The sequence below is a fragment of the Gambusia affinis genome, linkage group LG01 (genome assembly GCF_019740435.1).
Source record: "Gambusia affinis linkage group LG01, SWU_Gaff_1.0, whole genome shotgun sequence".
In the NCBI taxonomy this organism is placed as follows: domain Eukaryota; kingdom Metazoa; phylum Chordata; class Actinopteri; order Cyprinodontiformes; family Poeciliidae; genus Gambusia; species Gambusia affinis.
Genome location: NC_057868.1, coordinates 17,316,775 through 17,342,415, shown reverse-complemented (window position 1 = coordinate 17,342,415; position 25,641 = coordinate 17,316,775). Strand labels below are relative to the sequence as shown.

Genomic DNA, 25,641 nt, shown 5'->3' with positions numbered 1-25,641 from the left:
TTCTGATATTTTTTTTGCACCCATATAGTTCTCTAATGGAGTGATTCCACTGGAGGAAGCTATCAACTAATGACATTTTCTGGCGTCGTTACAACCCTACAATTATTGTACTCTTTATTAGAAGGTAATTTGATTCCTTATTGTGTTGGGATTTTCTCAGTACATAATTATATTAAAGCATGGGAAATAACACCCCCTTTTTAACAGAAAAAATTATCAATTTTTAACCCTACAACTAAATCTTTATATATAGTATTTAACTATTAGAATTTGATGCGAAACAAAAGATACAGAAGCATATGAGTGAATAAAACTATCGGAAGCACTGTTGAACTCAAATGTCTATGTTTTCCATTATGCTTTTGGCGGAGATTTGCCTGCCATGTGTCCATTCTCGCGAGAAACAGTAGTTGCTAGGTTACACACTTAGTATCCTCCAAAAATTGTGAAGGAACCCGAATAACCAATGAAGGAAAGGAGGACCGTACCAAAGCTGAGACGCGTTAGAGTAGGGGTGCTCTACGCAGACACCCCTTTAATTTTACTGCATAATTCTTTATAAACTTATAATTTTCTTAGAGTAGCATATTAATTTAATATATGTTGGATACATATGAGACATTATATGCTCGTATTTTATAGACTGGAAGTAATAGTTGCAGTCCTACTTAGGCTAGTGTATGGTATCAACCGCGCTAGCATTGAAAGTTTCAATGAAAGTTTTCCCAGCTTGTTTTTATAATGTTGGTGAACTTTTATTAAAACACCCCACCAGCTTCGTTTGACTCAGAAAAGCTACTGTAACGAAAGGTACGTATTTTCCCACGGTTATACATTTTAGTTATGAACGCAACAAATATTGCACGTGTGTGAAGTAAGTAACGTACGATCCACGTTAGCATCCCATTTCTAGCCTTCGTGTCTATGCTTTTAACGGGCTATCTTATCAGTTTTTAACAAATTTGGGCAAGCCACAGGTCAACATCTGCATTACTCTGAGTGTCCATACCTGGACTGATTTATTTTGATATGACAGTAGATTTTTTAACACCACAATATGTGAAATATTTGCTCTACACACAAAAAAAATTGTGTCGTTTTATTGGCGTTTACAACAACCCTACTTTAGAACAACCAGATGTAAGTGATTTATCGTAATTAAAAGAATCGTAGATGATGATGGCTGTGGGCAGGAAGAAGCAAACCTTTTTAAACCTCCGACTGAAGACTGTATAGCGGTCTCATGAAGAGGATGCTCGGGGTTCTCTGTATTTTTCTTGATTTTATGACGAATCATTTTTTGCGGAATAATCTCTGACGTGGGGCCTTAGATGTAATATTTGAGTTATTTAAGTATTTTAACAAGATTAAGAAAGATTTCAGAGTAGTGTGAACTTAATTCAGCATTATTTTCAGATTACACACAAAACATTTTCTCTTTTAAACAATACTCTGAACAAGACTTCTCACATTGCCGGCTGAGAAAATGTAATTCTTAAGCGAGTTCAGTGTTTAGTTTTTGACCATTTTTGAAAAGAAATCTCATTACTTAATATGTTGTTACCTTTTTTCTATCATTTTATATTAAGTAAAATACAATCTCCACAATCCCTTCCTGTGGCAGATCTAGATTTAAAGAAAACCTTTGTTTTTTTTCATCTTTTTGTTTCTTCTGACTTAAAGACGGAGCGGAATAGCCAGAGTTCTGATTTGAATCAGTGGAGGTGGCTAAAGATGAGGGTGATGGCAAGGAGGCCTTCCAACCTCAATGACATGGAACTCTTAAGATAAATCATTTAAATACCAGCGGATGCATGCAAAGAGCAGATCAGCAGTTATTGATATCAATAGACATTACTTTCAGTATCCCACACAACAGATAATTTTAAAAAAATACACCTTTTGCATTTTTTTAATATTATCATTTGGGATTGCTCTACCTCATTTGCTTTTAATTTTTGTTAAATACAATTATTTTCAATCTGAATTTACTAGGAGAACAATAACCATGGGCCTAAGTGTACATTTACAGTGAAGCCAGTGACGTGTCTGCTTCCTGAAGGTGATTCCTGGTGGAATATTTTGTCCACTGCCTGAAATGACTGTACAGTGTTAACTGTGGGAAGTTGGATGAAGTTGAACTTTACTCTTGAATCTGCTGAAAGTTGATTCACAAGCCCAAAGTTTTGAAATTGCAACACATTATCTTTATGCAATCTTTAGTGCAGTGTAGATTCTATCCATATTTTAGGTTATGAACTGGACATAAATGTAGCGAGTAACAAAACATCACATTTCCTGTCATATGTAAGAGCAAAAATTGCAAGTACTTCTGAGGTAGTACCAAAATATCAGTGTTTTGTATTATATAAAATCATAAAGACAATCACAAAATCTTGTGGGCATTAAATGAGCCCTTTACTAAAATTCTGAATCCTTCAAAGGGGATGCTAACATTAGCTTCAAATTAGTTGTTTGAAAAGATTTTCCGATGTCAAAAGTGGAATCTAATCGGATTTGTGTTTGCATGGCGCCTGATGCGTTAGAAGAGGAAGTCCACCTGTACATTGGAGGATATGAATGTGGTGTAAAGGTCACTATGGGCTTCCCTCTGTAAAGCTGTTGATGTATTTCCACCAGGGGGAGGGAAATGGTTCCCTTTTCTCAGTCACAGGAGGAAGTTGGAACCTGAAATGTGCTTCTATTACTCAGATGTCCCTTCCTGTATTGGCTCAAGCTGTCCTTCCTCAGTAGACTGAGAGTCAGCTGAAAACTGATGACTATCTGAAAGATTTCCTCACAGTGGGAGTGACGAAGCTGGGCAAATCCCTCTGGAACTGCTCCGTCTCTGCCTCACGCTGTCAGAAAGTCTGCTGTAGCTGTCACCCTGTTCAACTCTTATTAACCAGAAGTTGTGAATGACTCTGACATTATCTTCCCCGGGGCCACAGCAACACAAACACACACAATCACACCACCTTGTAATTTCCATTCTTAATCATTCCCAGGCCGGGAATGCGCATCCTGCAGCCTAGAAAAGTCAGTCTACGTGTCAGCGTGGAGTGTGTTTTATGAGCTTTTGGTGTTGGGAGCGTTCTTCATGGCGAGTTTGCTGATGCTGCTGGAATTCTGGAACATTCTGGAACATTCTGGAACATTTTGGAACATTCTGGAACATTTTGGAACATTCTGGAACATTCTGGAACATTTTGGAACATTCTGGAACATTCTGGCTTCTCTTTCACTCCTCAATCAGTATTAGTTTATAACAGAGTTCATACTTCTGGTAGAAACCAACAGATTGTTATTCACTTTTGTTTTCAAAGAAATGCAAACAGATTATTTTTTTTTTCCCATTTATAGAGGGATAGAAATGAAAAGCTTTAAGGAATCATGGTTGGTGGTGTCTGGAAAGAAGCTTATGAGGTTTTCTGCTCAAGGCAGAGGCCCACCACAACCCACTGGCGTCCCGTTCTCGTTCGCTGGGATTGAAGCAGGAAATGGGAACTTGCTCCCAGCATGCTCTTGGAACATCTTGTCATGTTGAAGGATTATAGTTTACCGGCAGTGTAGCTGTTTTTCTAACTACTACCCATGCTGGAAATAAACATGTTTCTTTATTTTTAGACAAGTAAATATTCCCTCTTATCATGGCACTTTAGGAAAGCGTGTCTGCACGGATTTCTTCTTGGAATTAACACTTGACTTCTTTCCTGTTGCTTTCCAGCTACTCCCAGAATCCTCAGAAAGGTTTACTCAGTTGACAGCTACCTCTTAATGCTTGACCCAGAGCGCTGTGGCGCTCGCTAATGTACTCATATGGCTTTAATGCGTGGTTTCAAAACTTTGTACAAATAGAAAAAAAACAAAAATGTATGGTTATGTTTAGCCTTTCTTAATGTAGAAAACTTAGTGGTAATTTATTAGTCATAATAAAGTAATGAATTAGTCGGGATTCATTACTTTATTAGTAATCTCAGTATAAATTCAGCCACTCGTGGTTGATGGATTTTATCAATTTGTTTTTGGTTTTTTTCCAAAAAACTGAAAAAAAATTTTTTTTTTGTTTTGTTTTTTTTTTTAAGTAAGTAAGTGCAGGTAGTTTTTTTTTAATCATATGAATATTTGATTAAAAAAAATCTAATATTTTTTTTATATTCTTCCAATGGAATACTCCTTCCATTCCTTTGAGAATGGAAGGAGATATTAGTTTAAAGCAATAAAAATAAGACAAAAATCCATGAAACTGTTTTTATTAGAAATCTACCGATCCAAAGTTAATATCTGTATTGGTCCCGATATTGAAATTTGCTTTCGATCTGGTATTGGTGACAGTTTTCCAGACCCATAGGGGCAGATCTATTCAGTTTAATGCTTTGTGCTCTGAGCGACATCATGCTTTATTATTTATTTTAAATCATATGTGGAATTTTTAATTGCACTTTCTGAATTATTTGAAAGAAGGTTTGTTGCAGTTATTGCATGTTTGATCAAGGTAGCAAATCTATTTTTGTCAGCTTCAGTTTACTCATAATTAAACAAACAATTTAAAAAAATTGGTTGTTACACTCATAACTGGACAAATTAAAGTTATTTCTACATGTTGATACATGTGTATTTAAGTGCAGTGTACTGGTTATCAAATCAGTTTGTAATTCAGTACATTTATTTAGAGATAGAAATATTTTCAATCAATTCAGCACTAGTTTTGTGTAACAGATCAGTATTGGCTGATACTTAACCTCAGATATTGGTATTCGATAGAAGTAAAAAAGGGGATTGATGCATACCGAGTTTTTATTTTGCTTTGGGCTTCTTTAAGTTGTTTTTATTTAGTTTTTCTTTGGCTGCTTCAGTTCTTAATCTTCACAGAAAGAATTTAAGATTTACATCTTTTTCGCAGCGTTTTATCTGTCACCATGTCTGAGGTTTGGGAAGTGAGGTTTTCTGTCTCAGTCTTTTTTTCCCCCTCTTGCTGTTGATGTTTACTCTGCAGTATTTTGGTCCTCCCTTGTGGTGATGCCCTGTTTTTGAATTTAGCTCATCTGGAAAAAAAGAAGAGGGAATCCTCTCTAATTTAGGTTTATGGTAGATGTCTTCTTTGGCATAGCAGAGTTACTGCACAGAGAGAAAAGCTACAATATTTAATCCCAAGTATATCATCACCCCACCTAGATTCACATTTATAGAGTTAGAATACCTAGTATAAGTGTAACCTCTGTCTGCTCATTTAGCCAGTTGTGTGACAGAAAATGTTTCATTAATTGGAAAACACCACAGACGAATATTTCACATCTTTTTTGACACATTTGGATTAGTGATGTGTTCTTGAAAAATGCAACACAAGGCAACATGGCGTCATTGTGTTTGTATGTTGTAAACTGTACCACTGCCTGTAGTGCAGAAATACAACAAATTACAAAAGTATTTATGACCCCTGGAACTTTATATACATTTTGTCAACTCTCCACATGGAGGGAGACTGAGTTGACATGTTTTTACTTCTTCTGAAGAAGAAAATTTGGGAAAAAAACAATGATTAGATGCGGCATCCTGTCCACAGAGGACAGGATGCAGCATCACAGAAAACACTGTAGTCAGTCTGTTTGTGGAGCTTTAACACAGCCACAGAATGATGCAAATAAACACAGAACAACAGCGTACTGTGTCATGTTTGTTGTTTGTGAGAGTAATACGCACACGGGTTACAAGGAGAGAGGCAGGCGTAACGTCATTGCTTCAAAAGAAGACGTGGCTTACATGTACATATTGAAACATAAATCAGATAAATTTCAAAACGAAAATGATTGTTTCTGGTCTCCCAGAAACGGCGGATCCGTCTGGGTGCACAGCCTAAACGACAAAATAGCTTGTGAATGAGCTAATAGAGGAGCAAATTTTTTCATTTAGTACTTTTGCTCACTTTGAAAGCATTCATCATCACCTAAATTAATTTTTCTGGATAAATTCTAATGTGCTAATTTACTAGGTTGTTTTTTAAACTTTCAGTTAAGCAAAGTTAAACACCTGTGTTGAAGTTTTGGATATTAAAGAGTTCTTCAAGTCGTCGTTTAGATTCATGCTCTTATTTTGAAGTGGGTGAAGACTGTGCAGCAGTTCCATTTTCTGTCCTCACGTTCTCTTGCTTTTATTTCCAAGTACCTTTTTTTCAAATAAGAAAAATGGAAGAACAGAGTAAAACACAAATAGAGGACAAGATATAAACATAAATGCATACAATATGTCTGTACATGTAATTTATAAAGTGAAAGTTAAATTGCTGCTTGAGGGTTGTAGTTTCTCAACACCTGATATTATTTAAATTGAAGTTAGCATTTTATCTTTCACTTTTGCTGATGTATTGCTTGAGCATTTGTGGAAATAAGGAATAACTAGCACTTTAGGTTTAAGGCAACTAACTTTTTAATTAGCCTTCGGCCTTGTTTTCTTGATATTTTATGTGACAGACCAAAACAACGATGAAAATTATTGTAAAATGAATTGAAAATAATTAGAGGTTTTCCAATAAAATTCTGTGTGATGTATCTACTATCCATCCTGATTTGATGTTTTGTAGAAGTACATTTTACTAACAACTGTTGTATTTTATTTTATTTTATTTTTGAGGGAATGTCTCAACTAGCTTTGGCACATCCGACATTTCATTTTCTATTCTTTACACAATAGTTCTTAGTCAGTGAGATTGGATGGAGAATACTCGATCGTCAGTTTTAAGTCTATAAGCTATATTTGTCCTGAATTCCCCAGTCTGACTGCAGGAGTTCCCTCCAGCCTCTGGACGCTTGCAGCCTGGGCGAGCCTCCTGCCGAGGAATGAGGTCAGTGTGACTTGTCCTGGCAGGTTTTAGTCTCTGGTTCCACAGAGGCTCAGGCCTTGCATGCTGACTCTTCATGTGTGGATGGCCAGTCTTGTTGCCAAGGATTCTTAGATGAACTCAATACTGACTCAGACAGGTGGCCCTCACTTTTGTCCTTCCAAAACACTATGATCTTTCAGGTTTTGGTCTAGCTACTACTTGAATAAACGTTTTTTAATGTGTTATGTAATACAGTTTTATACGTCTGAACAGATCTCGGTTAATGCTTTCTCTTTGTCCACCTAGTGTGGGAGTGGATTTGGATCTTATGGCATTTGTGTTGCTGGCAGCCCAAATTGAGTCATTATTTCAAATTGGGTCATAGGCTGGTTAACCAGACATTTAGGACCTAAATATAGATGACTGCTCAGGTTAAGTGAGCAACATTTGGTACTTATGGACTAATTGGTTTCAAATTCTCTGCAGCAGTTGTCTGTAGGCATGCTTGCCCATTTATTTTCACTTGCTGCACCCTTCTAAGGCAGACGACGGTTTGAATCCCAGCCTTCCCCTCCTCATTCCTTCCTTTTTTTTATTCCCATAAGGCCATCCACCAGCTCTGCACGTGAGACAGACTCTGCCCTGTTGTCATCAGTGCCTCTGGCTGTTTGGAGGTCGTTATCTAGAGACATACTTTGGATTAACCATTATTTACCCTGCCCCCTCCTCACTGGACCCACTGACCTACTAACCAGATGGTTCGAACAAGTAGGATGTAACATGTCTATGTTATAGATCCATGTTGCTCTGTTGTGTTGAACTTATTTTACTGGATATAGGTGCATAGTGCCCAGAAACTTTCTTTTAAGCCCAGAAAACTCTTAAACTTGTGGTATGATGTCGCCTGGTGATCGTCTTCCTATGCAATTCTGCTCTGTTATAATCTCCCTTGAACTTAAATTCAATCAGGTAGAATTTCTACCAAGCCAAGAAGGAAAAGTTGTGAATAATGACGTTAATTTTTTACGCTGTTTTACAGTCTGCCTGTAGCTCTAGCAATGGCAGCAGAGGAAGTGAACAAAGCCATGTAGTCCGTGTTGGCTACGCTTCCAAATACTGAATTACTGCCTCGTTCAGATCATCACTTCTCTCTTCGCAGTGAACGATGGTTGTTTACAGAGCGGGCAATTTCCAGTAATCTTCATGGCATCAAACTGGCGCATTATATGTGTCATGGACAAACATTAGCAATTGGGTAAAATGGAAAACCTCAACAGAGTTCACATGTAACGATACCTAAAACTCACAATATGAGAACAAGTGCAATGAGAACAAGACAGGTGTTAAGAATTTAATAATATTCTTAAGAAGCCTTCAAAGACCAAATGTATTCTTCATGAAGACATTTATTCTGTATTTTTATAGGTTTGCCAAAAACTGAACAACCTGATCTGCCTTTTTCTGATGTCTTTTGATCTTTTCAGACGTTAGGCCTATGCTACAAATATGGTCTGCAGTACAACAGGTACAACATTTCACAATGGCTATTGATGGTGTGTTGTGATTGCCAAGTAGCTTGGCGTACCCTCTTGATTGTCACTCTTTTACCATTCATAGTTCCTACTGGAAACCTAAAATGTGACCAAACAAATGATTTAAGTGTAGTTGGGGTATCTTCTCTTACAACTTAACAAGGCAAATGCTCACGACATAACAATCAACTCAGTGAGAAATACTGATTTTTTTTTTTCCTTTAATATCGCGAGATCTTGTACGACGATATCTTGCTCCACCTCTACCACGACAAAGCAATCGTTTCTCAATAGCCGAGGGTCCAGGCCCTCTGAGTGAAGTGAAGTGTGGAACAAGGGGCTGTTTTTGTACTAGGGTAGGCATGATCATGTTTTGGAATGTGGCTTTAAGTCTGTATCTATGTGACAATGTTTTGGCATGTAAGTAAAGTTTATTTATTAAGTGCTTCTCACAGACATAACATCACAAGGCACTGTACAAAAAAACAAAACAATGTTTGTCAGTCAGAGTTTTGGCAAGCAAAAATATCCAAAAAAGAAGTTTTCTTGTACATAAATTTCATTCAGTTTCAAACTCTTCAATTCAATGAAGACTTCCAGCAGTCGTCTCCTTTGCTACATTACCTGTTTATATAAATTGATTGCCTGTGAAACATTTTATTGTAAAGAACATTTCTGCTAGAACCAGCCTATAATATTTGTTTTGACTGAAATTCAGCACACACTGCATGTCATTGTTAACCGAGTCTTTCTTGAAATTTGAATCCAGCTCCGATCTATTATCATTCCCGAAATAATTCCAGGTTTATGGCCAAATATGTTGCATAGTTTCAGAGTTAGTCTTCAAACCACATGCTCCTAAACTACTTTTGCTCATCTTGCGTGTCCTCGCGCAAGTTATTTTTCCTCTGACATTGATATTGGAAGAAATATTAACGTTGTCCTTTCTCTTAACAATTATTTCCCAGGACATTTCCTCCAGTTTGATGTGGGTTGATTTCTCAACCCAACAAGGATGCGGGGTGTCGCAGACAGGGCCTGTGGAGGCATGCTGTAATGCGAGTGGCAATGTTGGCGCGCCTTGCATTTCTGGAGTGTGTGTGTGCTCAACGTGACAGAGATTATGATTTGGGTATGAGAGAAAGGAGCCAGAGGAACCTAATACCCATCACTCTCTTATGGTGGTCTCTATAAAAAGACCAAGTGACGGATCAAGAAGGGGAAATAAGAAAAGAGCGGTAATGTGTGTGTGTGTGTGTGTGTGCGTGTTTTGTAAACTTCCATCGCGGTGTCAATATTGACTCATCACTTTATGGGTAGGTTGTTATGTGAGTGTGCTAAATGTTGGGAATCACAAAGTATTCGGTCAAATGAGAAGGCACTGCACACTCACACTAATACTTTTAATCCACCTGCCTCCGCTGCGTCTCCGCAAGAAGGTTCACGTTCCCATGGAGTTACGTTACTGCTGCTAGGAGACTTACAAAAGTATTGTGACTTAAAAAAAAATATCCACCAGCTTAAAAGAATTGTGGCGTTCATAAGAGATGAGGAAGAAAGCCGATAGGACGCTGGAATTTTGAAGGAGTGAAGCGATCCAATGTTGTTCTTTAAATATTTGTAGGGAAGGGAGGGGAGGAAGGAAAGGACAGAGGTCTGATTGGCACCATAGGTGGTGTGTCGGAATTTGTTGACCCAGCTGAAATGTTTATTGTACCAACCATCTACTCCCGCTGTGTTTTTTGGACTCTACAGCTGCTTTTATTTTCATGCTCAGCAAAGAGTCCAGGGGAAATCCGCCCGCTGTTTCTGGCTCTGTAGAGGACAGTCATGTGTGTTTGACTTAAGACTGTTGGGTGAGATGGGGGGGGTGCAGTGCCTGAAACTGTGTGTTAGAAAGTACAGTATACATGTGTGCTGACCACAGAGAGGTGAGTGTGGCGCATCCCTCCCATTCTGACTCCTTTAAACAAGCAGCACTGAATGCTTGGACTGTAAGGAAGGGAGGGATGCTCGGCAACTGTGTGCAGGAAAAAAATCTGCTGAAGCGATTATATTGTGTTGGGATTTTATGTGACGAGTTACAAACACAAAGTAATGTGTAAATTTGAAGCCAAGTATGTGACATGCATTTGTTTCTGGCCTTTTTGAGTTCTAGGATCTGATTTTGTTGCAGCTGCAACTTTGTTGACGTACTTTTCTGCTGGGTTTGGACATCGAGAGACAGTTTTGTCTATTGTTTGCTAAATTAATGCTCCAGAGCCTGTTTAGAACCTCAATTTTCAAGTCTTGCCGCAGAATCTCAAGTAGGCCTGTCACGATAGCAAATTTTGCTGAGCGATTAATTGTCTCAAAAATTATTGCGATAGACTATAGTATTGTTTGAAGACCTTTGTACACAGATTTAATGGAAATGACATAATGCATGCGATTTCCTGCCAAAGATAGATACACTTTATTTTCAAAAGAACATTTAACACTGGAACTGATAAAATAAACAAAACAACCAAAAACAAAAATATAATGAATTCTCAGTCTACATTAACAAAAATGCACTTGAATAAAAACACCAAAGTATAAATAAATACTGCATTAAACCAAAAGAGTGCAGATTATGAAGTCTGTATACTATATTGCCCTTCAGTAATCATTAGATTTAAATAGAGAAGATGGGCACATCCAACTACCTGATGCAATAGTTCACACTACACGTTAGTTCACACCTTTATTTTCCCCTTAAGACAATCTTAGAACGGCTGGTCGTTCTAAGATTGTCTCTTGTGATCATCCTGTAGTGTGTGGTGTGTTACGGTAGATCGTTGTGGCCCCTCCGATCTAAATCAGGGGTTTCCCCCGACTGGGAGTGTTAACGCAGCCTGTTGAATGTGACAGGTAGCCAATCAGAAAGTGCGGATTCTCCACCATGTTTTCTGAGGGGAAATTACAGAGGGGAATCCCAAACAGCTGACACGGCACAACCCGAAGTCCAGCGGACATTGGTGATGATATGTGGAAACAACATTAATGTTTATAAAACATTTCGTGCAAAGAATATAGAAATGACAAGAGGAGGAGTTGGAGCGAAATTGCTACGCAGTTGATGAACCCGGTAACTTTTCAGCTGTTCTTCGTTAACGTGACATAAATAGGTTATAATGACTTTCATTCAGTCAGGATTTTACCCTGACACTAGAGCCACGTGCATTGCAGGTATTTTCCTCGCCTTGCCTCTTTCTCAGGTTTCAATAAGGATCCAGAAACATCCACTTTACAATTAAGTATTGATTATTGTTGGTGTGTCACATGGCATCTCAGTAAAACATGCTGAAGTTTGTATATGTGAACATTGCACCATATAAGGAATTGCTTACTTGCTTAAATGTGTTGCATTAGTAAAGCTCCTCCTGGATCTCTGCTTCCAGGTTTTTAAAGCAGGATACAGACCACACCTTGCTTACAGTAATACCCCTTCCTTCATCAGCTGCCTCACATTGCATTTCTTTTCCTAGAATTTCTTTCCGACTCTAAGAAATTTCTTGAAAAGGGAAATGGCTAAATGTTTACCGGCATTATAAACATGCCACCAAACTTAAAACATTGCTTCCCTTGTCTATATTTAGTTGGACTCCAACTTTTTATTCTGAGTTCATTATGTAATCATACCAATATGAAAGGGCTTGTTTTCTGACTTCTGACATTCAGTGATCTGCTCTGACCGATAGGTTATTGAACAACTAATTATGTTGTGATATTGTGATATTTACTAGCAGCTTAGTCATTTTGATCAGATAAACTTACAGCCCTCAGTGCTAGAGGTGAATTAATTGGATTCCTTCCAGGCAAATGTTTGGGAGATGATCAGAGGACAAAATATAGCCTTGGAGAATGAATTCTACTGACACAAAGGTTATCTTCAAACTTTGATATTTTTATCTACTAAGTGAGATCAAAAGCAGAAGTGAAGTAATTAGGTCACAAATGATCCACCATAAATGTTCATGTACATATGTTATACTGGCTATAATGTTTGATTATGCATAAAGATGGAGGAGGGGTATAATTTGTCAGGTCTTTTAAACGGGATGTATTATGTAAAATTCACTTTTTTGAGCTTTATATTATGTTATAATATTGTTCCCTCATCAAAAATGTACCTGGAGTGTTGCCTTGAATCTTTCATGCATGTTTGCGAAATCCTTTAATCTCCAAGGCAACCATTCAGTTGTACAAAATTCTTGGGTGGACCTAATACCACCTTTGAGACACAGCTCCTCATTAGTTCAGCCTTGTCCCTGTGACTCCCTCACTCTACTCCTTCAGACTAGCCAGCAGCAATTAGCAAACACTTTGTGGAACTGTGCATCTGCTGAGCTAGTTATACAAGCCACTCCCCAATTAAACACTGGTAAAAATGTTGTTAAAGGGTTGATAAAGGAGCAATGTTGTGATGACTACCTGAAGGCAGAGTTTCAGAAAAGAGCAGGAGTTTCTTAAAGCGGCAGATTTCAAGACGTTGGATGACGAAGTCAAATTTCTTCATATTTGATTATGTAAACTGTTTTTATATCAAATGAAGTCAACATAATTACTTGATTGTGCTGCAAAATGGCACTAATTGCTAGACCCTGAAAGATTCACATCCCTAGTGTTAGTTGTGCAGATAAAAATAAAACATTTTTACAACTTTTGATAAGAAATAATAATAATAAATCAGTCTTTTGTTGCCCTTAATATACTTTTCAACTCAACAGTGTTAACCATGGAGGTAAAATGAGGTAAACCATATAAGGAAGATAAAATAATTTCTATTTACACACACAAAAAAAACCAAACCCAACAACAAAGGGCCGGATCATAATAAAGTGCTTGGAGGACCATGTGGTTTCTCGTTAAAGCTCTCCCTTCCTGCTTCTAGGCAGAGCAGGGCGGAGTCTTCCTCAGCCAGCGGAGGAAGAGGAGGAGTGGATTGGAGCCTGAGGAGCAGGGAGACTTTTCAGGTTGCTCCTCATTTGGCCTGAACACTTACTCACAGGAAGGCACGACAGTACTTATAAAGCTGCAGTGTTACCTGCTTCCTTCAGTGAAGCCCGGGACGCCTCAGAGCTGCTTTCACGGCTTGTTTAGACAGAGTAAGTACACTTTCTATATCCTGCATGTTAGAGCAGAAAGCTGTGCGTCCATTGTGTAGATATGACTTTAGATACTTAAAAGGGGCCGTCTTGTTGCTTTTTTTTCTCCACTTTAAATTAGTTTAATTTCTCATCTATTGATTTTTTATTTTTTTTGCATTATACTTCTGTCCATCAAGAAAAAAAAAATGCATTTAAATTTATTGTAAAGCGTCCCAAGAAGCATCTGAAAATGTCTGTGATAGTATGAGTAGCTGCTTTTCAGCGTGCTGTCTGGACTTCTTCGTTCTTCTCTGCGAATACCAGATCTAAAAATACCGATGTGAATTGTAACATCGGGCAGGTTTTTATTCTCTTGGCTGTAACGGGTTGAAGCGCGGCGCGGCGCGGCACGCTGACGGGATGAACACACGGCACCGAGAAGATGTTTTAGAAAGGAAAGGTTTTCTCTCATACCACATAATGGGATTGATTTAGACTGAAGAGAAGCAGTTAATCAGACTGTTGGCTAAAACAAATAGAAACTGTTTCTGCTGCCAACACCTGACTGTGATAAGAGAACCAGGATTTACAAAGGGTTAACTATAGGAGAATGAGACCTCTGTGTGTGTGTGCGTGGGTGTGTGTGTGTGTAACACACTTTCATCATAACTCCAACACTGACATCCTGGTGACCACTCTCTCTTCCTGTGTGTGTGTGTGAGATTGTGTGTATGGTGGTTCTGGATCTGAGTCAGGGCAGCAGTATGTGATTACTCGTTTCTGGAATGTTCCTCACCACGTTAAGAGAAAAGTCTTTGTTTTTATCCTTTCTTTTCTTTTTTTTTGTTGTTTGCCTTCGGGTGCTGTAGCTGCTGCATAAAACCAAGCGTTTAATGTGTGCTTCATGCCCCCAGGTGTGTGACAGTCAAAGTGTGTGTGTGTGTGTGTGTGTGTGTTCTAGTTATTTTTGCAGATCAGCTCCCGTTGAGTGAGGTGAAAGTAGTTGCCGGCAGCCACTCATTCCCGCTCTCATGTATGTCTACCTCTGTTCTCAGATCAGTTGGAGATTTATCATCTCGGTTTTGAGATTCATTCCTGGGAAAATGTAAAAACAGAATTCTGTGCTAAACTGTATCTGTTTTCATCTAAAATCATTAACCTCGATGCTAGCAGTGATTTGAATAAACTGCATGCTTCAGCTGTTTGGTCAAACATAAAACAGCTGGGAGACAGCATCATTTGATTTGGAGCCAATTTCTTAGAATCTGATTTTGTAAAGCTTTAATACTGACTTTAGCCGACTATGATCCTTCGAAACATTTTTTCTAGCCTTCCTGCATCAGAGGTGTGTAATTATTTGGAGGAGAGGCAAAGTGACACTGTGTGAATGAGAGAGAGAAAACTTGGTGTAAACCAGGATTTTACTGCTATTTTCTAAATAAAAGGAAAAAAATGGCAGGAATTGGATATTAAACTTTCCATCTTTCCTTCACGGCTAATGTAAACAATTCTCTTGACATTGATATCTGTAACATTTCTAAAGCCAGCATGTTCCACGACAGAGTAGAAACTCAAAAGAGTAAAACACAGTACACTGCAAATCCTTCATCATTGCAATGTTAATGTATGCAATATGTTTTGCCAAAAACTACTTGCACTGCAATAAGTTTTAGCTGATCTGTGCCATGCATTCAGGTTCTGTATGTCATCCATGTAATTTAATGCAGCATAAAAAGTTTAAGAAGGTAAAGAGATGGTAAGTTATTAAAATAGAAAGTTACTGTTTTTAGTCTGTAACAACTTAATTGCATTTCACCGATTGCAGTTCTCTAGCCATTCCCCAACACACTGAAGAGTGTTGTTGCAGAGTCCTCTCCATGTTTCGCAAATTCTGATCAGATTTTTGAGTTTCTGTTCATAAACGATCAAGCTGAGAACCAAGACTTTTTTCTGGCCTTACAGCAGGGCACTAATGTGAAATAACCCAACACAATTATTATGTTGGCTTCTTCTTTCTCCAAGTTCCACTTCTTATTCTTCTGCAAAATCTTGCTGAATATCAGGCTGCAGTGAACCTTTTGTCACGAGAAGTAAAAAAGAAACATTTCCCAATAATTTTTCTTTGAATTTGCTATGAAAGGCACAATTGGTTCAGATTCTTTCTCTGTTTTCATTATTAGGTTTTTAAGCTAAAATGATCCTTATTCCTTTCACTTCTAACCAACTCAGAAAAATATAAATAGGTGCATGCATCAAACACTGTACATTACCAGAAGTTTTTGTTTGCATCCTTTCCCTCCTTTGGTGGGGGTGGAGGCCCCTTCTGGACAGAGAGAGGGGGAGTCGGGATGCTGCCAAAGAGAGGTTTAAGTGCTAAAACAACTGACTCATGGTTCAGTGGTTGTTTTTGTGGTTAATATTGTTGCATAACTCTGGAGTCTGGTCATGTTAGTTATGCATGTTGCTCATTTCTGATTCCAGGAAATGAGTTCACAGTTCAGTGTGTCCAGGCCAAGACAGTGATACGTGTTGCTGGGCTGTCTGTCTTCATTAGACGTCTGACGACCCTCCAACACCCCACTTAAATTAGCCTTTAAAGGGACGGGGGGATAGCCTTTTGAACTCTTTGTTTCAGTTTGTCATTGGTTGAAGTCAGGATGTCTCTCTGGAATAATGAGTGGCAAGATAAAATGGAGCCTGGTTTGAAAAATTCAAATTGGGCTTAGTTAGAGCTTTGAATATGGAAGGCATGATAAGAATTAGAAAGGTGATGTCAGCACCACCTGTCTAAATGATTCTATTGTTACTTCTAAAGTTTCCAATAACGGGTCGGTGATGATCGGCACACTGTCTTGTCTGTTTCCATTCCAAAACCGATTGACACCGCTCCTTTACTGATAGTTGTAAATCCGCATCGGTCTTTGTTATATTGTATTTGTCAGGCTGCAGTTAAATTCTCCTGCAGTCCATAAGAGAACGTTTCCAGTGTATTGTTTGAAATCTTCCCTGGAAAATGGCAAGCAGCCAAAAATAGACAACCTGTAAAAACAGGGCCGTCCTGCAAGACGCAAACACACCTACATAGCCGAGCAACTTTTATTGTTTTTTTTTTTCTCTTTCTTATCGTCATGCTGTTGTAAAATGTGTCAGTGTTTCCTGCTCGCCTCGTCCATCAGGGGCAAAACCCTCACAAGTCACTGCTAACAAACTTACCAGGTCACTCAGTTTGTTTCAAAACTCTAGAGCAAATTGTCTCTCACCATTTCTTTTTTTTTTTATTGTAATCAAACTTGACCAGACTTCCTCCAGCCAAATCCACATTTCTGACAACTCTTTTGGGCAGAGCTTTTCTTGTTTTCAATGCTGACTGAGGAGGGGGTCAGTGCCTGCAGGGACCAAGGCCGCTGTGATATGACCGACAATCTGGCGTCACAGAACACACACATATGAACTCATCTTGGCCGCGGCCTTCGCTGTTTGGACCTTCAGAAAGCTACATCCTCTTTTTCTGTTTTTTCCAAGTAAACTATTTCCAGAAATATTCAACCCTGCTGAACTTTTGAAGTTTTTGTTATGTTAAAACCTCAAACTTCAATGTATTTGGTGGGAAGGTAGTACATAAAAATAATTTAAGCTTTTTAAAGTTTGCTTTTTGCCTTAACAGCCTTTTAGGGGCTGCATCAATTGCAGCTTTCTGGCCAATCACTCAGTGATATTAGCGGAAGAAACTATGTGAATATGATCCAATAAACTGTTTTGGACAATATTAAAACATTTACTCTTAATATAAGGTTGTTTAGTTGTGACATGTGAGAAAAAATGTTGAGGTACCCAAGAAACAAATTTTCTTTGTACCATTTTCTGTTTGAAGAGCTGAGATTTGGAAAACACCCATTGCAGTTCTCTAGCCATTCCCCAATCTTTGAAAAGCCTGACTTTCTGACTTTGGCTGGTACCATTTTTTTTCTTTTTTTTGTGCAAAATGTAATGCTAAATTTGACAAAAAGTGGGTTGACTATTGTTATTGGCAGACATGCAGATATGACCTGGTGGGTGGGTCCATCGTCCTCTCACTGCGGAGCATAACAGGACAACATCTATTTTAGACCTTAGCAGTGGTAGATAAGATCGATTTCACGTGCAAGTATCGGCCGATCAGCTGGCCGATCAATTGGTGCACACCTACAACCTTATATCATGATATTTCTCCTCTACCAACTTTGCACATGTAGAGAAGAATCTGCTTTGCCCAGCTGTCCTCCACTTCTTAAAGAAAAGCTTGATGCTGCCACCACCATTTGTCACCATGGTGATGGTGTTGAGTAGAGCTCCTTCTGCATGTTTTGGCTGTCCCTGACTGGGTGTGAACACTTTTTGTGCAGGATTACATGATTTTTGTCGAGGAACCCATTTCCCTTACATGTTACTACTGTCTTTTTATTCTCTCATAAACTTTGACCTTAAAACCAGCTGATATGTCATCTTGTTATTGCTCCATTGAAGCTCTTTAGCAACATTCCCGCTCACTTTCTGACACATCGTCTGCCCTCCACATTGTTACATCCACTGTGAGACACAAACCATAAGCCACCAACCACAGTTAGTGGTTGGAAACACTAAATGTAAAAAGCAGTCTTATTCATACCACTGTGGATCACACTTTTTTTTTTATATATATATAATAAGGAAACCAATTGAAGTTTCCACTGTGGAAAAGAAATGTCATTTCTTGGACTGGGACTGCGGTCTGATGCTTTTGGAGACATCAGCCGTTTTTTTTTTTTTTGTGTGTGTTTTTTTGTGTGTGTGGCTGCACAAAAGGCTTTTACACTTTATTTGCTTTCTGCTTCACGCTGATTGGTGCTAATGCGGTTTATTGATCAGTGGGGTAGCGGTGTTGTTTACACACACATTAGCGGAGATAACCGTTTAGCCGTCTGACCCTTTTTCATGAGAAAACGAATGACAATAGCTGCTGTTTTCAGCTGGAATGACTTTCCAGCCTGGAGATAGTTTGCATGCTCATAGCTCTACAGCTTTCACATTTAAATACTTTAGCAAAACCTGATCTCCACATGGGGTGAATTTATTTAGCAGCTTAATGAGAATTGGTGCTCTGTCTCTCTATTCACGACTACATTGTAAGTAAACGGTTCCTGAATAAAGCATGAGTTAAAGTTATCTGCAAATGAGTTTAAGCTGATGTGACTGGCATCTGGTCCTTCATTTGTTTAAAGGATTTGCCAACATCAGGGATGAAGGAGTCTGATGATTGATTCTGTAAAAAGAAAGCATCAATGGAGAATTACAGATCACATTTTATTAAAAACGATGCTGAAAAGCAACATTTTAAACTAAAAAACCCTTTTTGCTGGTAAATTAGTGATTAAATAGACATATGAACTTGTTATTGAGGTTATTCAACCATCAGATTCAAGCAAAGTTCTGTTTTACCCATTCAGCTTTCAAGTGTCTCAGGAACTGAGCTGTTTTCCAAACGTCAGCCAATAATGTGTCAAGTAGAATTGCAATTATTTCATCTTTTTTTAGCTGCACTTTCCTAGATGTGCTTGATGAAGAAATCCATGAATAATTTTCCTTTACCTGCAGGATCCTTGTGCCATTGATGAAAAGTGTAAATAAATTGTGGAGTTTTGACGGTTGCTGCGTTTAGCTCACTGGCTTCTTTGTTAAAGAGAAATTCCACTTATATTTAAATCTTAAGGCAAGAGGACGTCAGAGATCGTCGTGTTAATAGAAACCAGTTTTTGACAAGGCAGTTTGGTCATCAGAAAAAGTACATTCCTGATGAGCAGAATACTTTTCAGACAGCTGTTGTCCAAACAAACAGAAATAATGCTATTGATTTTCCTCCTTCACCTGAAAATTCCCAACAGCTAGAGTAAACTCTGAAACTCTCCTTTCCTTCTAAGTTCCCTTAAAGCTGTTCCTGCTCATCAGACTTATCAAAACCTAGTTCAGTAATTGCCGTCGTTACTCAAAGAGAAGCTCTCCTCTTGCTTCATCCAAACTACCAAGCTCACTAGAGGAAGAGATCTGTTGAGCATTAAGAAATTTCAAACCAGCTTTCGTCATAATCTAACTAATGAATGAGCAAGATTGGTATTTTGAAGGTCATGTTTGAAGGTCATCACCTTCATCACTTTGGACTGATGAGGAATTTAGTGCCAACTTTTGTGATGCTCGTTGAAACTGTGTCAAATATGGACTTTTATTGTGTAGAATGTCTCTGAGAAAAGACATCAGACTTCATTTCTAACTGTGTAGATTTCTAGTTTCAGTCCACTGGGTTTTAAAGAAACCTTAATCTACCATGTCCACTACTTACTGTGACAAAGTAACTTTTAAGTGTTGTGAAAGATAATTTTTGTTCTATTTATTTAGTGTTGCTAAATGTAGATACTTTACAGTGTAAAGTAAAAATATTTTTTCCTCATGTTTCCATTTGTATATTACGGCATAATGCAAGTTTAATCATGTTGCAGCATTTGAAATTCACTTTGAATCAAAATATGTTAATTAGATATCACTTCTGTGTTAAAACAACTTCTTTGAGTTACAGAAAATATCAAATGATTAACTCTTTTGTATTATAGCAAAATAGATTATTCTTTTTTAAAAGATGAATTTTATCCATCTTTTTTATACAAGAGAGAGAGATTTAGTAGTGGAGAGGTTGGCAAATTAAAAACGAAGAAATTAGGGATGCACCAATATAAAAATTTGTGCCAATGCTGATATTCCATATCAATGTCTAATATTTATTTATATATATATGTATATTTCCCTACACTTTTGACACAGTATAAAAGCAACTACTGAAACTAAAAGTCGAAGCGGTTTGTGTCCAGAATGTGTGGGGTCTGCAGAAATGTTGGCTACCCTTTCCCTCATCCTAACCCATGTACTTTTAGTTGTGGTATTTTCAATCAGTTAATGATCTTTATTGTCTTTATAACAACAATGTAATGGAATTACATGGACTATAACAAAACTGGATTATAAATGGTACTAGGTAGCATGTAATGCCCTTATGGCTACTGGGTGTAAACTGTTTTTCAGTCTGTTTGTCTTGATATTGCACACATTGCAGTGATAACTCCAACTGGATATATTGCGTAGCTTTAGTAAACATGTTTTTCTGTCTCTTGAGGCTCAAATTAAGGCAAACCAACTTCATGTTTCTCAATGCAGTAGTGATGTGTTTTGCTCTCTGTCTTCTTTCTAGTTGGCTGTTGTTCAGGCGAAAAACAATGAGTTCATATGCTGTGGAGGATGGCAGTAAAAAAGGCCCCATTAAATTGTGTGGATAGATGGGTTGCAGGTGGAGGAGAGGTGGGGGTAGGGAGGAGAAAGCCCCTTAACTGAGTGTGATGTAACTGTAGAGGTAATGTGGTAAATGATAAGAACGACTGTCCTGGGGGAGGGGAAGTTGTTTTTCTGTAGAAGTAGAGCCAGGAACATGTAGGTGGAGTAAATAGATTGTTCATGTCAGCAACACTTTGAAGTTTTGACATCTGAGGTAAATAATCCAAAATTTATCGCTGTTATTTCTAGAAATAAATGGATAGAAACTTTCCCTGTTTGCCTTTGTTGAACTTTAAACCAGCATTTCTTGACTTCAGTTGTGTTTTACCCAACAAAAACTATTAAACTGTGTGGAAACCAATTTATATCTTTAAAATAACACTCTCCTTTGTTTAATTCTTTAAAGAATCAGTTGCTCACACACAAACAGACTCTTCACTTTGTTTCCTCATCTCCCGACACAGACTCGAACAAAGAAGTGCGATTGTGTTTTTTTTTTTTTCTTTCTTCACAGCGTCGTCATAGAACCCCACTGAGCTTGATGCAAGTCAATGTAAAAAATTGCATCTGTCTCGTCCGTTGTCCCCCCCGCTGCACCAATCCACCCCTTTCTCCCTTTCAATGAATTTTCATTTGAATGAAAGCCTTGCCTCAGTGTTTTGTTGTGCTCTGAGGAGGAGGGGAGGTGGGGAGAGGTCTGATTGGTTGGAGTGCCTTTCGAGCCGGGCCAATACAGGAGCGGCTCCAGCCTCCACGGCTCCCGGCCTGCAGGGTGATTGGGCGCCTGGGAGGAGCCAGACGTAGTATTAAAGCCTCTCTACCCCCACCAGTCTGCTCCACTCCAGAGTTGAAGAGGGTCTCCGTCTGTCAGACGGAGAGCTGTGTGTGTCAGTGTGAGGAGAGAGAGAGTGTGTATCTGAGTGTGTGGATGTTTTTTGTTTTCTTTTTCTGTCTTATTGAGCAGCAACCAGAAACTCCATCTGAGTCTGACCCGGACTACTCCTTGTTCTACCTTTCCAGGACCGAAGCGGAACGGCTGAGTGTTTGCCTCTGATCACAGCTGGAGGGATAAGCTTCAGCAGACGAGCAGGACGTCATAAAGAGGATCAGAGAGGGCTGCCGTGTTAGCGCTCTCACTACTGGCTCATCTTCGGACCTTTGAGTTCTTCATTAAGGCTCTGATCCCGGTCTCCCGCCTAACTCCCCTCTCCTGAGTGGGTCGCCACCGAGGTGACAGAGGCAGTCCGGACGGTCCTGATGTGGAATTTGACCTCAGCTGACCCAGTCCCACAAGTAGTCTTTGACTGAGGAAAGAGAAGAAGAAAAGGAGGAGAGGAGAAGAAAAGTGAGGACCTCAGATCAGCGACTGGTAAGGAAGCTAATGTGGGCTTTGGGCACAAGAGGGGGGGGAGGTGGGATGTCTGACTTAAGAGTCGTAAGAATTCTCCAATAACCTCGGTCTGTGCTTCAGGTCCTGCAGTGATGCCGGTGGAGACGCTGAGGCCCTCAGACGGCCGTCTGGCCGGGGTCGCCTTCACCTCCGGCAGACCCTTCAGAATACTCAACAAGGGTCCCAACTACTTCCGCCCCCCTGCCGAGCCAGGAACCCGCAAGCTGAGCGCCGTGGAGCGCCTGGAGGCCGACAAGGCCAAGTACGTGAAGAGCCAGCAGGTGGCCTTGACTCGCCAGGCGCCTATCCAGGCACCACTCATCAGGAAGCCCCTTATCCCCCCGGTGATGATGCCCCAGGGCAACGTGGGCGCCCCGACCGCCCGGAAGGTTCCCCGTTGCCCAGCTGATGTGGAGAACCGAGGCGGCAGCGAGGTGCTAGCGGAGAGGAGACCTTTCAACCTGGATATTCTGAATAATCTAATCAATGATGTTTGTGACGGAGCACAGTCGTCTTCCTCCACCTCCCCCTCCTCTTCATCTCCATCGTCAGGGGTAAAGAGCATCTGCAGTAGCCTGTCTGCAGAACAGGATAAGAGCAACAGACTCATCAACAACCTCAAACCCCTGAACCACGGTACCAACAACTCCTCGTCCACCTCCTCCTGCACGTCTTCCTTGCTTGGCAATAACCGTTGCGTCCCTGCAGCAGAACTGTCCCGTCGTCCACCCCCTGTCCCAGCACGGGTTGTACGGGGGGTTCAGGCCCCCTACATTGCCCCTAACTCAGTGACTGTCCGCAGAGTTGACGTTCGGCCTCATGCTGAGGTGAAGAAGCCACCAAGAGTTGCACTGCATCCCCACCTGAGGCCTCGACAGATCCCCCAGGGTCAGGTTGCACACTCCCAGCTCCCCCCTCCACCGCCGCCTCCTCAATCACAGAATCAGCCACCAGCCAAGGTCAACACTTCATCCCAAACTTTGGCATCGCCTCCGGCCTACCCACCTCCCAGCCCGATGCTGGTCCGAGCGTGCATCATCCCACCGGCCTCCCCAGCCTTCACCCGCATCTCCAACGCCAGCTCCAAAGGCTCCTCCCGCAAACATCCATCCCTGCACCGCTCCAAGTCAGACCTGAGCGACCGCTACTCACGCGCCACTGCTGACCTGGAGCGCTTCTTCAACTACTGCGGGCTGGACCCAGAGGAGGTGGAGGGACTGGGCGGCGTGGAGCGCTTCACCCGGGCCAACTCAGACATTGTGTCCGTCTCCAAGCTCCGCAGCGTCAGCACGCCGAGCTCGGAGTGCGGGGACGACGCGGAGCGGATGAGGGGGTACGGAGGCGGTGACGAGGAGGAGGATGATGAGGACGGGCCCCTGAGGACGAACGACAGAGTCCCCTACGGGATCTCGGTCATCGAGAGGAACGCCAGAGTCATCAAGTGGCTGTACGGCATCCGGCAGGCGAGAGAGGCAAACAGTGGCGTTTCGAACGTCTAGACTGATGATGACGGCTTGTTCGTTCTTGTTTCGCTGCCTTATTTCCACGTTCGGGATCAATGTTCTGGATCATCTGGTAGTTTGTCTTCAGTTTCCTGAGAGGACTCACTTTTACTGGACAAAAAGACAGAAATGAGTCAGTTTATGTTGGGGGGTGCATCGATTGCAAATTTCTGGTCAATTAGTGGTCTTTTGGGATCTGACCTGCTGTTTCCGATTTTGGCAAAATACCAAATGTTTTGCTTGAAGAGTTGGTAAGTTTAGTGTTTAAGTCACTAAGTTGGCAATAGCGTGTTGACTATTATTAAAATGAAGACGTGACCCGGTTGGCGGGGTCACGTCTTCATGCCCGAGCGATGATGCCCGCTCGGACCGGCATCGTCTTCATCCAGGTCACAAAAGATCGGTTTCACATGCAGGTATTGACTGATTGGCCGGCTGATCAGTCGGTGCACCCCTTAGTGTCTGTTCAAAGGCTGCAAGTCAGGACTGCAACTGGACAATGCATTGCTATGTTCTTTTAATTGATCTCATTGGTATTTGCAAGCAATAACAGATTATTGTCAGTGCTGGTGAGAATGAAGGCAGAGGATGCTTAAAGGTTCCTATAGGTACTGTAAGTGTGTGTGTTTTATACCAGAGTTTGGCTACAGACTGCCAAAAGGTTGCACAGCACAGAGACTATTGAAAAGCAGAGCAGCAAGAGAAGCACGTTCATACTGTGAAACCTACAAGTAAAGCTTCCACATATATGTGCATATTTTTCAAAGGTTACAGAGAAAATGGTTGGCTGTAAGACTGTTAACATAAATGTTTCTGTCAGCATGCAAGTGAACCGTTTGTATACACTATACTGTAGCACGTCATATCAAAAAGAAAGAAAGAAGAAAAAAAAGCAGGAAGCGAGCCCCAGGCTTCCAGATTCACAGCACATCCAGTTCAGTCACAGAGGAGTTTTTATCTGATCTTTACTTGTTGCCTCCGATGCAGTCTTGGATTACCCTGCGTTGGTGCAGCCTGGGAAATCGGTTTACCACGTGTGTCTTGGCACGGGGGGGAAGAGCGAGTTATATGATGAAGGATGATCTCACGAGCAAACAGAAGGCGCTCGGTGATCTGTGGTGCTCGAATATGTCCGTGACTCAGGAAGATGGCATAGTAATAAATGGACCAGTATTTATTTGGAAAACATAACTTAATGTTATTTTTTTTTTTTTACTAAAAGGTGATTTTGTGTACAGAGATCAGACTGAGTCACATTTAAATGCACACGTGGAGACGCATTCAGTGAGTAAACAGAAGGGATGTGATGCGTTGGCTGCTGCTCCACACGGAGCACAAGAGAATGGCTCTGTGTTAAACTTCCTGTTTGTTGCTTCTGTGGAACTGTTCTCAGTCTGGTCGGGTCTTCCTCTTCTTCACACCAGAATCAGCAGTAGCGTGCAGTGGCAATCAGATCAGAGAGCGTCTGAAAACAAAATATGCTTCTTTTTTTTTTTTTTCTTTCAGGCACTGGATGCCCAAAGAGTCTTTGATAAAGAGGTCCGAAATGCTTTACAGTGATGTATCCCGAATCCATTAATAAAATATGTTTGAATATTAACTTGTCTTCTTTATTTCTGCTTTTGGAGTTTTAAATTAGCCTTTGTGTCACTTCCTCAGGTTATAATGCAAAATCTGTTTTTGGATCAGCTAAAGTATTTGCACTGTTTGAGGTTTGTAGTTGTGTCATGGTATTGTCACAGACTTCCAAACCTAAATTGGACTTGATAAATTGGTGACGTTCAATTAAAATTAGACATAGTTTTAAATTTTTTTCATTCTTCATATTTTTTTAAAACAATTAAAAGTCTAAAAAGTGTGGCAGGCATTTGTTTTCAAATCATACAGTCTGTCTTTTGGGATTTGAAGCTTTACACAACTAGACATTGAAATCTTGTAATTTTTCTGTCAACTCAAACAA

At 40.2% G+C, this 25,641-nt stretch overlaps 1 protein-coding gene across 3 annotated transcripts; it reads left to right on the top strand.

The window, feature by feature from the left end:
* Positions 1-471: 471 nt before the first annotated feature.
* On the top strand, positions 472-25,281 carry wu:fa11c10 (protein FAM110A). Of its 3 annotated transcripts, XM_044116144.1 has the most exons (4): positions 623-810; positions 13,265-13,478; positions 21,810-22,158; positions 22,261-25,281. In XM_044116144.1, the coding sequence occupies exon 4, from the start codon at positions 22,272-22,274 to the stop codon at positions 23,676-23,678; it is 1,407 nt and encodes a 468-aa protein (XP_043972079.1). In that variant the 5' UTR covers positions 623-810; positions 13,265-13,478; positions 21,810-22,158; positions 22,261-22,271; the 3' UTR covers positions 23,679-25,281. The 3 variants fall into 3 exon arrangements, with proteins under 3 accessions (XP_043972085.1, XP_043972079.1, XP_043972093.1); XM_044116150.1 differs by lacking the exon at positions 13,265-13,478 and having other exon boundaries at positions 472-810; XM_044116158.1 differs by lacking the exons at positions 623-810; positions 13,265-13,478 and adding an exon at positions 6,820-6,838.
* Positions 25,282-25,641: the final 360 nt, after the last annotated feature.

What these genes read in the sequence shown, in the direction of transcription:
- wu:fa11c10 (XM_044116150.1), top strand. Translation starts at nt 22,272, where the DNA reads ATGCCGGTGGAGACGCTGAGGCCCTCAGACGGCCGTCTGGCCGGGGTC.